This window comes from Pantherophis guttatus, chromosome 2 (genome assembly GCF_059756535.1).
Source record: "Pantherophis guttatus breed Tessera chromosome 2, ASM5975653v1, whole genome shotgun sequence".
NCBI lineage: Eukaryota > Metazoa > Chordata > Lepidosauria > Squamata > Colubridae > Pantherophis > Pantherophis guttatus.
In genome coordinates this window covers 78,198,281-78,216,624 of record NC_142064.1, presented here as the reverse complement: position 1 = coordinate 78,216,624, position 18,344 = coordinate 78,198,281, and the positions used below count along the sequence as shown (strand labels likewise).

General features: G+C 34.7%; 1 protein-coding gene across 4 annotated transcripts in view; it reads right to left on the bottom strand.

Moving 5' to 3' along the window:
• Positions 1 to 18,344, bottom strand: part of CNTLN (centlein) — a 200,038-nt gene that overhangs the window by 36,831 nt on the left and 144,863 nt on the right. For all 4 annotated transcript variants that reach the window (XR_015732281.1, XM_087886302.1, XM_034410493.3 and 1 more), the window contains one exon: positions 6,740 to 6,931. Coding sequence is in view for 3 of the 4 variants with exons in the window: in XM_087886302.1 (XP_087742428.1) it covers positions 6,740 to 6,931 (192 nt within the window). In the remaining variant the exon portion in view is untranslated. The remainder of the gene's footprint in view (positions 1 to 6,739; positions 6,932 to 18,344) is intronic.

Genomic DNA, 18,344 nt, shown 5'->3' with positions numbered 1-18,344 from the left:
TAACTGTTCACACTTGTGTTTCAAAGTGAAACTTTACTATTTAACAGGTTAGTCTATTTTGATTTTAGAACAGGAAAAAATGCCGCTAAAGTGTTTGTACTTAGGTTATTAATGTTTGACGGTGATGCTTTTATACTTATTCAAGACTAGCCTACAGTGGAATAAATTTCATCTTATTTTCCAAATGGAATATCTCTGCCAGAATTCTACCTATGATGTCTAACAGTGAGTTTTAGAATTAAACAAAATATATGGCTTAGTTTTTCCCAAACAGGGGCTTGCTGATAAATATGTAAATGCTACATTATGCTAGATTGGAAAAGTTACTATTCATACTTGGTTCTACTTTAATTTAATTTAATTTTTTTTAGACATTTGCAAGATTGCATTCAAAAGATAAAGTTTTCTTTAATTATTGTCAGTTTCAGGATTTTGTAATAAAAAACACCTTAAATTGTTCTAAACTGCAATTTCACAGAGTTATTCAATGAGTATGATTGAATAAGTTACAGTTTGCTGTTTCATACTTCATTTCATAAAGTATGGTATATAAATTTCATTGGCCAGATTCATATACTGTATAATGCCAAGCCCAGCACTTAAGAAAGTGGCTTGATATGGCATGCACTCCTAGTTATGATTTAATGATTTGATCTGGTTGTCTGCTATTTCTTATCGTTTCACCTCCATACAGACAGTAGAATATTATCATTTATAATACTTTGAGCTCTGTTTATTTCCAAAGTTACATTTCTAAAGCTTTTACTACTTCTCACAAATGTTGAAAATCAAACAGTATGCTTATAAGGCTGCTGTCCTTAAAAAGATCTATTTTTGTAGACGCTATTCAGGAAAATCTCACGGCACCAAGTTTTTCAATTGATTACATATACTTTAGACAGTTATGGCAAGAGAGGGAACTATACTCACAAAAAAAGTCTTAGTAATTTCAAGCAATATACAGTATTAGTTAGCAATAGCTAAATAGCTACTAGCAGGTGATATGAAATTGCATAAATTAAGTGTACTTCATTAGACTTCTAAATAAATGGCACTGTCCAACTATACTTATGCACACCACACATGCAGACACACATACACAGTTTTCAATGCACAGAAAAAATGAGTTTACTATAAGAATCGACCTTTATTAATCATTTTTCGTTTTAGGGAAGATATACATTAGATCAAAACTGAGTGAAGAGATCAAAATCTGGGGAATCCTTGATGCTCTCTAAATTTGGTTGTTTGTTTACAGATGTTTCATTGCCTGCCTAGGTAATATCATTTATTAGTTCTAGTGAGTGTGGCGTTTGCTCTTTGATTATATACAGTAACTTGCCTGGCTAGTGTTGATGGGGTAGGTGGGTGGGTTTTTCCCTGGTAGTTCCTTGATATTAGGGTACTACCTTGATATTTTCTGCTTAATTCTTTAATCTGGTGTTAATCCCTGTTTATCTGGATGCTGGATGCTGAAGATGTCTCCTGGTTTTCACTGTGTGTTCTGACTGCTTGTTGGTGTTCATAGATGCGCTCTGCTAGTCTTTTTCCTGTCTGTCTTATTATAGAGGCTATTACAGTCCTTACACTGTATATTGTAGATTTTTTTTTCTTTTTGGGTCTTTTGGTTTAGTCAACTTAAAAGTGAGTTTAAAAACTCATCTCTTTCAGTTAGCCGGTCTCTCTTGATTTTATGATTTTATGGTTGATTTTAAATTTTGATATGGATTTTAAATTGATAAATTTTAAACTATGGGCCAAATTTAATTATTTTAAATCTATTTTTAATCGCACTTTATGTATAAATGTTTTATTTTGGCTGTTCACTGCCCTGAGTCCGAAAGGAGAAGGGCGGTATAGAAATTTGAATAATAAATAAATAAATAAATAAACTTGTTTTATAGGGCTTTAGTTGGTTTTGTGCTACAGTGATGACAGGTGGTTATAATAGTGTGTTGGTTGTTTCTAAGATCAAAATCTAAAATATATTAAAGAATATTCCCTATTAATAGGCTTAATAATAGGCTTTTTATTCCCACTAATATTAACATTGGGATGTTGTAGGTAACGATATTTGCTCTACGGAAGTATAGATTTTAATGTGAAGTTTAATGTGTAAAGATACAATTTCTAAAATACTATGTTTCTCTGCAATGCTATACAGTCTTCCTTAGAGCTTCAAGATAAAATATTGATTCACAGATAAAATGTTATAATTCGAAATACAATACACAGTGTGTTGAAATTTTTATATTTTCTTTAAAATGCTTATCACCTTTTAAAAACATACATCTAATGCTGCCGTACGACATACAAATTGGCTCCCAAAGAATTCAAATGCTTTTGATAAAGTGCAGGATGAATTTTAACCTATATGTCTTTTCTTTCTTTTGTTTTAAAAATCTAGGTCATATGTTCAAAGGTTTATGACCACATTCTTAATGTAAAGTAATATATACTTTATATTTCTGAAATAAAAAAGAATACGAGCCATAATTCTTGTGTTGTACTTCAAAAGGAGCTTTCTTTGAGTAAGACATGTTGGGGGGGTTCAAACAGAGGAAATGTAACTATTCATTACAGAACAGAATGAAATGTTTTCATTTGGTCCAAGCATACCTATGACATCAGAATTATTTTAATAGATACATTACCCATACATGTACCCATACATTTATTACTTTAAATATATGCAATTTAATAAGAAATCAGTTAAAATGATGGCATAATGATGGCATAATAATCACTGAAGTTTCTAGGTTTGCTTTTGCTGCTGACTTTTATTAATAGGCAAATGCCAACATCCCATTAAAGAAACTTAAATGCTTTATGTAAATATGGAAACTTATTTCAAGTGGGCTTCTGCAATAGCTTATACAGTGCTTAAGGTCTTATGTTCAATAAAAAAAAATTGCCATTTCCTGTGGAAAATAACATGATATGAATGGGAAGGGAAATGAAGCAAATGTCTTCCAGCAATCATTGGGTAAATGTGGAAGCAGGAAACCTGATCTCAAAAACCACTTCTAGTGTGGCCCAAATTTGGTAGAAAAAAAAGCTGTTTATATGGTACGCAATTTTCCCAGGCAGTTTGACATCTTATTTAAGTTATTTATACTATTAGTTAATTATTTATAATTTTAGGGTTAGCATATAGGTTTAATTCTTTCTACCCAAGTGGATGGACAAAATTTGAGTGAACATGCTCACAGACATATTAAAAAAATATTTTGCCTCTGCTGATTTCTGAATAACCTAAGTCAGAAAAAATTGAAATCAACAGTGTCATAATTTTGTTTTGTTTTGTTTTTTTGCTAGTTATGCAGGACTTCACTAGAAGTGAGCTAGAGGAAGAAAAGACTTCCTCCACAGATCAAGCCTGGATCCTTTAATACTGACAGATCACTAGCAGTCCAGTCTATTTGAATCAAGGAATCCTGAAGAAAATATTCCAATGTGGAGTTTCATTGCTAAATGCTATCAAGAATGTGATACAAACAAGCAAAGGCTACACTGAGATTGGCAGTTTGATTGCACACAATTTCTGTAAATATAACAACTGAGAATGAGATCTAATTCATAAGAAAGTGGGATGATAACAAAAGCTCAGTCTTAAATATTGCAGTGTTCAGTCTTGTCTGTTTCAATATTCTTTTGTCAGCAATTCTGGAGGGCGATACAAAAAAATTCTCCTCTGTAAAAACATTGCTCCTGTGAAATAAGAGTGGGGGGGCTCCATGTCATGCATTCTTTTATACTTCTGTTTTACAGAGATATATATAAGAGATTATCTCCAAACTTCCTGAAAATTCTGATCAATTTATGCCAGATATTACTTTGGGATTGTGATCCCTATATTATATGACAAATGGCAAACTTTTGTTGGCAGTTGGCCAGATAAGGCAATACTGTACAGAATTGCAATAGATGCTCTCTCTCTATAGTATTTTAATATTGCAATATTATAATGCTTAATGATTATTTTCAGAATTTAATTACTAAATGTTAGCTTTTGCATTTTCCCCAGTATCTCCTAGTGTGAGATGAACAGTATCTAAATTTGATTAAACCATCAAACAAAATCTTAATATGGTAACATGTGCATACGTACTGCATTCTCATGCCACTGGTTCAGTGGTTTTATAATTTAATGTAACATAATTTATGTGTTAACAAATGAGTAGTTTGGTGTATTAAAATTTAATATATTTTTGTAATAGTTCATTAGTGAGGCTAGCTTTATAGATTTTTTTTCTTGTTAGTAATGTAATGCCTTCAATTGTTTACTTTTTATCACTCATTTATTAATAAGTTCTTTTTTTTCTCCTGTAACTAAGTTTTAAAATTTTTTGTTTATATTTTTCAATTGATACCCTGCCTTCCTATACTGACAATACCCAGGGCAACTACCAAAATTTAAAAAGCCAAAAAAGAATTTTTTAAAAAACACAGATCAAAATTAACAATAAAATAGATGTTAAAACCAGTCAACAATTCAAACCTTGGCCAAAGAAAGGAAACCTGACAGAATAGAAGTCAAGAGCAACTACCAAGCTAGTATATTTCACAGCCTGGGAGAAATGCTACAAAAGGTCTGCCCCCGCCTGCCAGAAAGATGAGTTTGTGTCAGCAAGAGGGGCTCTTTAAAAGGGCTTTTCCTGCTGATTTTAGCATATTTGTAGGAGGATTGTTTGCTTCAGTAGTCAGGCCCTAAGTCAATACCAACATGTTCATTAAGCCCAGTAAACAATTGGGAATCCAATCCAGATCAAGAATGAAAGCAAATATGCATGTCCCAGGATAATGTTGTAAGATCCAATCTGGGTCAGTCACTGGATTTTGTCTTCCAAGCTTTTGGATTTGTGGTGGAGTCCATCCTCAGGGAACTTCTCTTTAGCCCAAAACACACACTCTACTAGAGAGAAGTTCCCTGAGGGTGGGATCCAGCACGAATCTGAAAGCTTGGTAGAACATACTTTTGGTTCCTTGACTGACCCAGATTGGGTCTTGCAAATCCAGATCTTTCAGCATCAACTAAAATGTTATGGACATCTTTCTAGCTGTTGTAAGAAGTGTTGCAGTAATCAGGGCAGAAAGTAATCATAAAGTGGATAAGTATTGCCAACATCTGAATGGCACACAAAAAAAGTAGCATCTGGCATGTGCCAAGGCACGCCTTACCAGTCATCACTGTTATCAGTTCTCAAACACAATGAAAACTATTGTATTACATGAACATGCTTTGTTTGCTCGTTTTCAGCTTTTCTAGTGAGATTAACTAACACATTGGATGTATTTCAAGAAGCAGAAGACAAAGGAGAGCAATCCTATTTTAAGCTGTAATGTTGAAGCCTCCGACAAATCCAAGGTCTTAGCAGTATTGTAGCATGGAAGAATAAAAACAGAAAAAAATGTACTTCCATCTTTCTCCCAGGAACACTTTTGATTGATTTAAATATTCTATCCAAAACTGGCCTAGAATAGCTAAAACTTTATCAATAACTCTGAGGATATTCCCTAGCTTGACCTTGGCACACTTATTGTTTACTTTTTCTGGTATTGGAGTTCTCATATAGGAGAAGACAGGCTGGTGAAGTTTCTGTACTGTACTTTGATGATATTTCTAGGACCAAATAATACACTCTCAAAGGATGCACTTCTTTCAACTCTTATAACCCTTCTGGGGCACTGCCCTATGGACCACAGGATTGCAATTTAAAGAAATAAAACTACATTGATTTTTACAAGCATTGATTTGATCTGAGAGATTCCTTGAAATTCTAGATATAATTTTGCACACATCTGTTCCAGGAATGATAGTTTCTTGGGAGCAATGTTGGCAAAACAGACGTGGAGAAAATAAAATATAGGGCATCTGTGACAATCCTGGATTTATCTGAACAGGAGTAGCATAATTCCTTTTAATTTGATTTTGGGAATAAATAAACATATTTTAAAATCTTCTTGCTACCAACCCAAAATGATAATAATCTTTATGCTAAAAAGATTATTTTTATGCATAAAAATCTTTATGCGTTTTGTCAGCTCTTCTTGTAGCGTAGTATCTTAAAAGTAATACCAGGGTTATTGTAGCTCTTGTCTCTTTTACTCAGGGATTTACAAATTAATACTTGTTCTTTTTTTTTTTAAATGAAACTGTGTAACCAACACAAAGCATGGATACAAATGGACTCTACTTAGAGGGATGGAACGGAACTTTGTGCTTACTAAGTGATTGTTTATTTTTTCACAATTCTTACCAGTGTTTTTTTAAGACTTATATCTACACACACACACACACACACACACACACACACACACACACACTTGATCTTTTTCCTTCATTTCCCTGCATCCTTCTATCAGCTCTTTCCTCTTCAATGACTATTATCTTCTTTTGTTTCAGTCTTTTTCTCCAAATTCTCTTAACTTTCAGTATCCGCCTTCCTCACAAGGAAGTGACCCCTTAACTTTTTACTTGCCTTAAAAGAGCACAAGTAAGATGCCATTTCATAGCTGTTTTTCTTGGGCAAAAGTTATTTGAGGATAATCTAACAGAAGAGAAATTTTCTGAGAGACAGCAGTAATGAAAAAGTATATATTGCTTCAATAGCCAAGTAATCTCATATCTCAAGATGTGTTTAATTTTCATCCACTTTTCAGTCACTAAAATGTCTGATATTCTCTATCATAAATAAGATGCCTATTTACTAACTATTTCATAGCATAAAATGGTCACCTTCAATTTACACTGTAGCTGCTTCATTTCCAAATCTACAGTCTTGACAGGAGTAGCTGGTGCCATTCCAGTATGACCAGATGCTAGAAGAGACAGGCCTTCTCTCCCTTTGGTCGCCTGGATCAGGTGGTCCAATTTTCCTTGTAAACCTGATTTTTCTCGTTGCAATTCAGTTAGGCTGGATGTCAGGGTCTGCTTTCCAGATACAAAAATAATAGGAATAGTTTTTATTCTGTATGTAATTAGGAACAACATTCTATATTGTTATAGTTTAGCTTTATAAAATACAATATTCATCATAAGTTGTCCAAATTGCAATAATGTGGGCTGCATTTATGGCTTACAAAGTACAAATAAACTTAAAGCTAAAAAGAGATCGGAGACTGGTTGGTGGTAGTTATCTTGCAACGTGTAATAGAAAAGGGGTGTCATAAACAATGGCAACAATACTGCATTATCCTACCCCTATTAATACTATTAGTGCTATATTGTAGAAAAATGCAGACATATGCAGTGTAACCACTTTGTGGTTACATTGGATTGGCTATAATGGCTCTCAGAATAAATTTATACACATATTTTACTGAAAAATTTCAGAGTATATCATGTTTTGTCTTGTGTCAGTTTTATAGGACTTGTAAAGGTTAAAGCAAAGCATATGCACTGCACAATGTCTGTTTGGCTGGTCTTTATGCTATTGTTTCTTCCCTTCCTCATGTACATACCACACAGCCAGGGAACCACAAATTCCATAACCTTGACCCTGAAAGTGATGCACTTTACATGTAAAAGCCAAGCTGGAGCAGGACAAGATAACAGATGTTAGTTGTTTATTCCATTGGGTAGGACTTACCACCTTACTGCAGCCAAAATGCTTCTCATTTAGTAACATAAATGTTAATTCCAATTAGCAGATGAGGCTTGTTAGAGATTTAGTTCAAATGAATAGCATGCACACAAAATCAGGCTTATTGAATTTGATTGACAATAGACCAGAATAGTTTATTTCACAGAAACAGCATATCAGAATATATCAGAAAATGAAATATGTAATATTTGCTTTAATTTTGGAATAGTTACAACAATATGTTGCTAGTTTGTACTCAGTAGAAAGCCACAAAGATTTTAATGATACACCGGTCAAATAGTCCAAGAACCCGACAATAACAATTTAAAGATGCTTATAATGTGTAATTTGACATAATTACTATTAGACTATTAGACAAAATGATAGGGTATTCAGAGGAATTTTAAAAAATTGTTCTGAAAAATCCCAATTAGATATTGCAAAAGCATAGAAGCAGAGAACTCAGTATAATTAATAGTGAAATGAGATTAAAATCTCCTGAAAAGTAATATTTGTCCAGGGTTTTGCTCCCTTTTTTTAGATTTGTTGTTTGATTTTTAGTAGTTTTTATCAATTATGGGTAGTTCTTGACTTATGACCAATCATTTAGTAACAAAAGCTAGTTATGACCAAGTTTTGAAATTCTAAGATCAGGGCCCCTCCGCAATCATGTGATCACATTTTGGGCACTTAGCACCTGGCCCATGTTTATGGCCATTTGCCATATGGTCATGTGACTATAATTTATGATGATTTTACTGGAAACGTGTTTATTTCTGGTCTAGCAAAAAATGACCCATAGCGAACATTGGGTTTGCTTAACAACCAATGGAAAAAGGTCATAAAATCAGTTGTGGTTATAAGCACTGTCATGATTTACAACCACAATTGCCAGGTTCAATTATGATATTAACTCAACTACCTGCACTTCGTCATTCTTGTGATTTAAAAAATTACACACTGATTTTATTGGACTAGTTTATTTTGGACTAGAGTACCAAGTCAGGTGGTACTCATGTATTCAACCTCTTAGCAAAGACATTCTGAATTCAAACAGAATAACTTGTACTAAAGCAAGTGTTTGTATTAAAAGCTGAACAACTAATATGTTTCATTCAAAGTGGAAAATGTTTTAGAGTGGAACTATTTGCATAATATATGATCAGTCCAAAGTATAGACTATATACTTATTTCTATCCATTAATACTTTATGTAGCATCATATATATTGATCTGCATGAGAACAGACTTATTTGGTGGCCACTTTAAACTATTTATAGGGAAAAAATTATAAACAATATTCTATGTAACTTTAACATTTAAAATAAAATTATATTTAGATAATACATGAAATTTAAGAATCAGTTTGATGTCACAATTAAGGCTTTAGGCTATAAACAAGAAGACATGAGTTTTACTTCCATCTTGGCCATGAAATCAGCTGATTGACTCTGGGCCATTCATCCTAGGAAGGAGGCAGTTTTCTCAGCCCTAGGTAGGAAGCAGTGGCAAACCACTTCTGAAAAACCTTGCCAAGAAAACTGCAGGGACTTGTCCAGGCAGTCTTTCAGAATCTGACATATTGAATGAAAGAAAAACATGAAATTTAACCTTACTAGTCGCTCTGTTAGTCACCAAAATTCCAGTGATAATTCATATGGACTCATATGAATTCATATAATTCATATTGCTTCATATGGATCCATTCATAATTCATACAGGTGCATGCACATTCAGTACATACATCTTCAGTGGTCAATTGAAACCAATGGAAACGTAACAAATTTATGATTTTCTTAAATTGTTAGGTAAACATACCTACTAGCTATAAAGACCTGAAAGAAAATTTTGCAACTTTTCATAGGATTCTTTTAAAAGCCAAATGTACTCTTTGATTAAACATTTTTAGTGAAGTTTGGAATAAAATTATTTGGACAGCAACATAATCTACTTAAAGGTATATATTAGAACTAACATTATCTTAATGGAAATAACTTTTGGTAAAATAATTTATTTGGACTATACCAGAAAGTGAGTCTATTAAAAACAATGGCATTTGGTAGTAATATGCATTGCTGTATTTTGGTTTTAAACACATTCTTATTCCACAAAAATTTTTGCTCTATTTAAATTCTAATACCTTAATTATGGTTCCTCTACTGCTTCTGGACATACAAAGAACACACACAGGTAATTAAAATCCTCTGAGAATCAGTATCAAAATATATCTACAGAAAAGGAATTGGCCTTTTCTACACCTACAGCTGCTGTTCTAGCCTGCTGCCAGTCATCTAGAGAGGTTTTGGAATAATGCATGCTGTTTACACTAAATTCAGTCAGCTTGCCCATGCATCTGCTGGCTTTTCTATTATCTACTGAATTCATCAAGAAATGTATGTTGACTAAACAGATCTCCTACTATGTTTCCACAATATTGTTGAATTACAATATCTGTCACAGCCTGTTAACTCTTTTTCCAAAGATATGACTGTGAAACATATATTCTATTATTTTGAGTATACTTTTTTTTAAAAAAAATTAAACATATTAGGATTTAATTAGAATGAAATGTATTTGATATATGGAGTTTATTGCAATAAAATTGATGTATTATATATCTGAGTAAACCAAATATCTAGGCTTGTGGAGTTGAAAGGGATCAGTCTCTATTTCTATCACCTGTTTTGTAGAAAAAAGTCCAAAATTATGGTTGAACTTAGATATTGTTTGAACTTTGCCCTATATTCTATTATAGAGATAAGGAAATGGATTAATGACTGACTGAATCCCATAATTTGAGAGATTTTTTGGTAAGTGAGGCTAATATTTGTTCTCATCGTACTTTCAGAGAGGTGACTTGTCTGATTCATGTAAGACCATTAAATAATTTTGTTGGCTAAAATCTATAATTGTAAAACAATACATTATTTGCAACACAATTATAACAATTATAATAATGATTATGGTTTGTTGCACAGTCAGCCAGTTTAGATTAGATTTTTATCCACCTATTGAGTTTCTTTTAAGGATCTGGGATAGGCGTATGTTGTTTTTTGTTGGTGTTAAAGGTATTGTCACAGGATGTAAGCTACTCCTAGTAAAGCAATTTTGCAATTGACTGAAGGTGATTTTGTTAATGTGCATTATTTTTCATTGCACAGACATCCAGTTGTTCAGATGGTATATGCCATTTTTATCCACCAATCGAGTCCTTCCCAAGGACCAGGGATAGGCAGATGTTGATGTTTGATGATGTTAGTGGTATCATCATAGGATGTTAAGCTGTCCCGAATAAAGCTGCCCTTTCCAATTGACTGATGGTAAATTTGCCAATGGTGTTCAAGTGGTGCTCCAGTTGTTTTGGGATTGAACCCAAGGTGCCTATTATTATTGATATTACCTTTGCTTTCTTTTACAAGATTCATTCTATTTCTATTTGCAGGTCTTGGTATTTTGTTATCTTTTCCAGTTCTTTCTCTTCTATTCTGCTGCCTCCAGGTACTACTATGTTCACTACCCAGACTTGTTTATCTTTTTTTATTGACAATTGGGGTATTATGTGACAGGTGCATATCAGTTTGAATTCTAAAGTTCCAGAGCACTTTAGCTTCTTCATTATTTATGATTTTCTCTATTTTATGGTCCCGCCGTTCTTGCAAAGCTTCAAATATACCATTGTTGCTACTTTTTCATGCCATTGTTTGTAGTCAGATTGTACAATCCTCTTGTAGCACCTAACCAGGTAGTTCATTGTTTTAGCTTCTTGAAGAAGCAGCACTTGCTTCTGTTGCTGTCTTCTCAATTCTAGCTTTGTATGAGTTTGTTCTTAAGGTCTTGTGCAGCCAGAATTAGCCCCTCTTTCTCTTTTTCAATTTTCCAGCTCTTAGTCATTACCAGATCTTGTTATTATCTGTTTTCCCTGCTATTTTTAAAATGTACTTGTCATGCAATACTTTGTCTTCCCATGTCTCTTTTCTGTTCTCCATTTGGTCTTTCTGGTAGACCAGTTTGTTCTCTCCAAAACGCAGTAAGCCTTCCTGGTATACAAGTTTCAGTGCAACTTCTTCACTGTCCTTCAGATATTCTTCCATGCCCTTTCTTCTTTTTCAACCAGTGATGGCTAACCTTTTTGCCATCGCGTGCCAGGAGAGGGGGGGGTGGGGGAGGGTCACGCGCGCACGTGCCCACACCGATAATTCTATGTGCCCTGCCCTGCACATGTGCGCGCAACCTTCCCTCTCTCCCCCCCTGCTCCTGGCATGTGATGGCGTGGTAGGCCCGTTTTTCTTTCTTACCTGGTTCCAGATCCTCTCTATTGATCTGGGAAGGGCGAAAACAGCCTTTCCCACTCCCTCGGAGGCCCTCCAAAGGCCTGAAACGGCCCATTTCCCAAATCCCGGTGGAACAGGAAGTGACATTTTTTGCTGTTCCCAACCTCTCTAGGAGTCTCTGGAGGCTGGGGACAGCAAAAAAGTCACTTCCTGTCCCACTGGGAGTGGGGAAATGGGCCATTTCAGGCCTTTGGAGGGCCTCTGAGGGAGTGGAAAAGGCTGTTTTCGCCCTCCGCAGATAAATAGAGAGGATCTGGAACCAGGTAAGAAAGAAAAACGGGCCTTCCCCCCACCCCCCCAGAGGCAGGAAACAGCCTGTTTCCCTACTTCTGGTGGGCCCAGAAGTCCTGAAAATCAGTTGGCTGGCACGCGCATGAGCACCAGAACTCAGCTGGCATGCCAACTCATATGCCTATGCATGCCACCTGTGGCACGCGTGCCATAGGTTCGCCATCACGGTCTTCAACCATCTGATGTACTTGCAACAGTTCACACCCACCTATTTTCCCTGCTAAGTGAAATCTGTCAAAATCACTGAAAGGATGAAGGGCATGATTCATTGTCAGTATTTTTCTGGTTATCCTATCCACGGCTTTTAGTTCTGCTTGAGTCCAGCTATTCCAGCTGTATAATCTAATGGCTGGAATTGTCCAGGTGTTAATTACTTTGATGGTATTTCCTCTAGTGAGATTGTATGTTAAGACCTTCTTCGCTCTCTTGATGTATTCACTTCTAACCTTCTTGACTTCAGTGTGCTTGATGCTGTCACCTTGAAGGATGCCCAGGTATTTGTAATGATCATCTTCATCCAGACTTTTGATGTTATTTCCACAGGGCAAGTTGATCCCTTCATTTTTCACTATTGTCCCCTGTTTGATGGTGAGCATGGCACATTTGTTCAGTCCAACTTCATCCCAATATACTGCTGTATATGGATAGTGTTGAGCAGTGATTCTATTTCAGATGATATTTTTCCATACAGATCATCCATGTAAAGGAGGTGGGGTAGCCTGGCAGTTGTTTTCTATGTTTCATAGCCATGGCCTGAGTTATTCAATATTGTTGACTGAGGAATCAGTGCCATGACAAACAGTAGTGGTGAGAGCGAGTCTCCTTGAAATGTTGATATTAACTTCTTCCAATCTACCACCATTGACCAGCAACTGTGTCTTCCATCATGACATTAATCTTTGCACAAATATCATCATCATCATCATCTACAATTTAGAATTAAGGGCAGAGCACATATTTATAAACTATCTTTGGATATTTGCTGGAAGATAATACAGTATATCACAAAATGTCAGGCAAGACAAAGCAATATAGCACACTTTTTAACAACTAGTTTAGATAGTTATTAGACTTCATCAGCCTTTGGCCAGATTAATCTTTTATTCCAGAAGCACTCTTCTAAGACTCCTTGAATTCTGTCAAAGTAGTAGCTGAATGACAAAATAATATTGCACATGAATAATAAGCAGAAAAGTTAAATTAACATTTCATATTTCATACGCCATACCTGGATGTCAGGGGAAGAAATACTTTATTTTCAAGTGCCTGACATTCAGCTGTTTCTTTAAGCAATCCAATGTTGACATCTCATTGAGTTGAATCTTTCTAATTACTGCTAATTGCCTATCATGACTTGGTTCTCCTTGAAATTCAGTTATCTAGTATAAATGAACATAACTTCAAGATATGCTGCACCGACAGCTATGACAATTGAGGTTTGCTATATTATTATTGAAGTCATTCTAAATATGGTATGGAATTAACCAAACAGTTTTTAAGAATATTTAAAGCACCAAAAATCCCAATCTCTAATGAAGTATTTGGTCTTGTAGTTAAAGCACCAGGCTAAAAAGTAGTAGTTTGTGAGTTCTAATCCTGCCTTAACCATAAAAGCCAGCAAGATGACCTTGGACCAGTCACTCTCTCTCAGCCCAACTCACCGCACAAGATCGTTGTTGTGGGGAAAGCAGGAGGGGGAAGAAATATTAGGTAAGTTTGACAATTTGAATGATTTATAAAAATAATAAAGGTAGAATTAACAAAATATTTAAAAAGTGTTTATATCCCAAAAGAGAAATATAGATTGGCACTATCAGTTCATAAATATTGCTTTACAAAATACAATTGCTTTTGTATATATTTTTCATTCTATTTGATGTAGTTTTCATTTCAAAAGATCATATTAATACCTACACATATTAATGCCCAGTTGGTAAATTAAATTTATTACACCCATCTCTCCAATATGTAGACTTTACAGAACATGAAATTATAGCATATACAGTTATTATAGTATTTTAAAATATGTTCTATACCGGAGAATTAACTCCTATCATCCAAGGCCAATTGGTGCCCCAAGCACAACTCAACAGTGATGCCCCTTGGCCCTTCCACTGTTTAACTAACAAGATATTAAGACTCAATAAATGGTGGAAACTAAAATTGAGTGTGGAAGTGAAAAAGTAAAGGGCTTAATAGCTAGGAGGGGAAAACTTTATGGTGCCCCTTTCCCTTGATGTAAATCCAGGACTCTCAGTTTAGAGATATGATGAAGAGAGGTATATAACCTTAGGGCTTTTCAATCTCTAGAAAATATTTGACCTATGAAATTAATGAGACTTATAGCAAGAATACCTAAATAATGTGTGATTCAATAATTTGGGGCATTTAAAAATATTACATGAGGGAACAAAAGACATTTTTATGTTGTACTTAATTTGAAAATGTTGCTGGTCCTTTTCTGTCATGACCCCTATGGCTATTAAATTCTTGCTACCTAGAAACAAACCAGCAGTGCTTACAAAGAATAAACTATAGATAGTCATACAACAGAAACCATTGCTACCACTGGCCTCTCAAATGAAACTACAATATATATTTAAAACAAAAATCCTAGAATCACCTCTGAAAAGCCATTTCTTACACGACTGAACTACTCAAGCAACAGTCTATTCAAAAATCTATTTTAAAAAAAGATTGTGCGTGAACAAAATTAACACTTGGGGCTTATTTCTCACTAGCAAGAATGACATCTGCCTAGAGCATTGATCAGGCCTAAGGCATGGAAATTAACTTTTACACTAATTTCTTTATTCCCTTGTCAGAAGGCAAATTATGATTACTTAGTGGGCAGAAACAACACTGACAGAAGACTGATTCTATTATCAATGTCGTATTTGAAAAATAAGACATCACTTGAATGAAGTGAGCACATGCTTTGCATATACAAGATTTCACCCTCAGTTTCTGGTATTTCAAGGCAGGACTGAAGCCTCATATCTGAAAAACCCAGAGCTATAAATTCAGAGCTATAAAAGAAGTTGAAAAACTGTTTAGTTAAAAATATAAAATGTGAAACAAAGCTGTGGTAAAGCACTTCTGTATTATTACCACAAAATTTATGTGGACATGACCACAAAGCCACCAGCTGTTGAGCCGAAGTCAAAGGAAATCTTACTTTTAGCCACTATTTACCATATCTTAGAATTACAAGTCTCATGAAAAACGTACATGATGCTCGGTCAGGGAATTTCACAATCCTTACAACTCATTACAAATTTAACACCAGCAATCCTAACTATTCACATGCTTCAGATATCAGGCGCACAAATATGTTACAGTAATATTCAATGGGGGAGAAATGCTACCATCTGTTTTCCACTTAGAAAAATATAATGAAATTGAAATAAAGATGGTGTGGAAAACCTGCCTTTAGAAGGTTGTTTATTATTTAAGATAACTATTTCATACCAAATGAAGACAGTAACTCATTGCATACATAAAATGTAAGCAGATTTGTCAAAAATTTATTTTTAGCAATGTATTTTTTTCAAAGTAAGGAGAGAAAATTTTCTGTAATTCCTCCTATGCAATTAGAAATAGCAGAGCAGATATTAACTCTCCACAGAACAAAGGAATTTGTTTTAAACTGGGCCAAATTACTGATATTATAATATTATTACTAATACTTGGAAATATTGGTAATACAAAGTATATTTGACTCCCAGTTATGAATATATACCACTTGAATATACATTTATAAACATAAATATCTAAATCTGCTTCTGAAAAGCAAAACTGCTATGTTTAGATATACCATTGCTTCACTTATTTGCTATTAAATGTGCTGTACATTACTTTTTCTTCTTTTAATCGTTGTGTTATATATTATAGTTCATACACTTCTGTTTGATGTTCTCAGCTAACACTAAAACACTTATCTGAGACTATCTGCAGAATTGTGAGAAGGCCAGTAATCAAGAAACTAATAAAACATGGCACAACCCAATTCTTCAGATCTTTATGTTTTAGAGGGAAGGATATCTAAAATAATTTGAAAAGTCAATAGCTGGGAAAGATCTGAGAATCCAAGTGATCTGGTTTCTAAAAAAGCAGGGACTATGCAACTGAGGCAAAAAAACCCCAAAACAAACCAACCAACCTATTATTTGCAATGCTGGAAATTTGAAGAATTACACACACACATACATCTATTTAGCATATATGTTCATGATTTATGAGACTGCAGAGAATTTGCCTCTGATGTATTTATTTGCTTATGATCCAAGACCAAGCCACTGTTTTAAATAGACATTATTCAACTTAGTCTGAGTGACAGAAATTGCAGGTCTGGAGATTCTTCCTGAGCTTGATCCTATCATTTCTCTTGTTTAGATGAGTTATTCTGCTCAATAGGTGTGTTCTTCATTTTTTGATCACCAATGACTTATTACATTTGAGAAGCGTAAATAACACACAGCTGCACAGGTTTTCTATGCAAAAGGATTAGTTAAAATGAGTAGCTTTTTATATACAATTATTGAATACAGCTAGTAACTGTCGCCGGCAACTCTCTCAATGAGACTATACTAGTTTTGGCTGCTAGAAATCTTTGGAGGAAAATTTGAGATTATTCTACATCATTTAAATTGTAGAGCAGAGCAGAGCAGATGTGGATTAGAGTGGAGTGGAGTGGAGTGGAGCGGAGTGGAGTGGAGTGGAACGGAACGGAACGGAACAGAACAGAACAGAACAGAACAGAATAGAATTCTTTATTGGCCAAGTGTCATCAGACACACAAAGAATTTGTTTCTGGTGCATAAGCTAACAGTGTACGTATAAACAGCAAGTAATAGGTCATAGGTCATGATCATAGTACAATCATTACAAATAACAATTGATAAAACATAAGAAACCAATAGGAGAAAATAGTAAGAAAAATGAGAAGATGAGAAATGAGACAGTGATGTTTCAATAAAGGGGGCCATATTCTCCATATTCCACCCTTTTTAAATAATCGTAATGACAAATGCTGCATTAGAGAGTCAGGATATTTTAAAATATTGGATTGGTCCATCAACCACAGAGCTCACTGGGTGACTCTGAGTCAGTCACTTTTCCTCAATCCAGGCTACTTGATAAGTTTCTTGTGGGGATATAATTAAGAGTCTGTTGTAAATCACTTGAGCTCTCAGAAAAAAGGCAGTAAATAAGAATAAGTAATCAATAAGAAAGGCAGTAGTATATTGTGGAAGACAAACATTTCAGATGTTTTGCTGATACAGGCACACAGAATCCAAATCAAGATAAAGATCAAGAAAAAGTTACAAGACCAAGGGAGAAATGTTTGAATACAGGTGTGTGGATCTATGGCTACCTTTGCTAGTTTTTACATAGTTGAAGTCACGTAGGAAGCTCTTGTTTGGTTCAAAAACAATGCCTGGTTTTTTTCCCCTTATATACAATGATTGACTGGTGTTATCCAGATCACAGAATGAAGTTTAACAGAGTGAACATACTCTGATCCCATATGCACTCTATTCAAAATAGAGTGGTAAAATAATATGTTATTTCACAGAGTATTTCAAGTGACAATCATACTTCTCCGAATTATCTGAAGCTTAATATTAAAAAAACATAACCATTGCCTTTGGCTGAGCTAGAGCAGGACACAGAAAGAAAGAAGATAGTCACGTCCAATCCCACATATACTCTTAGCTTGGATTCTGCTTTTCACACCGTTTATCTTACAAACATGATCCAAGTGACATTTCACAAATTCCTGGATAAATGTTGCTACACTCTGCCAGCAGAGAGACAGGATATGTCATGCACAGATCAATAACAGCACTGTGTTTCATCAACCTCAAAATCAAAAAGGCTTCATCTGGCAAAAGCCACAGCAGCCCTCGAGGATCCAGCGTACAGGATGTGTACTGAGTACTCTACTTGGATTGTCTTCCACACAGGCTACCAATGTAAAGTAAAAAAAAAACCAAACATCTGAAATGGCAGCTGTTAAAAAGAGTGCAAAGGACTTTCATATTATAACTACTAGAACAGTCAAAGAAAATCCCAAGCTAGCTGCCAATTAAAATATTAACAATATTTGCTATTTCTTAGGGGATGATGATGGT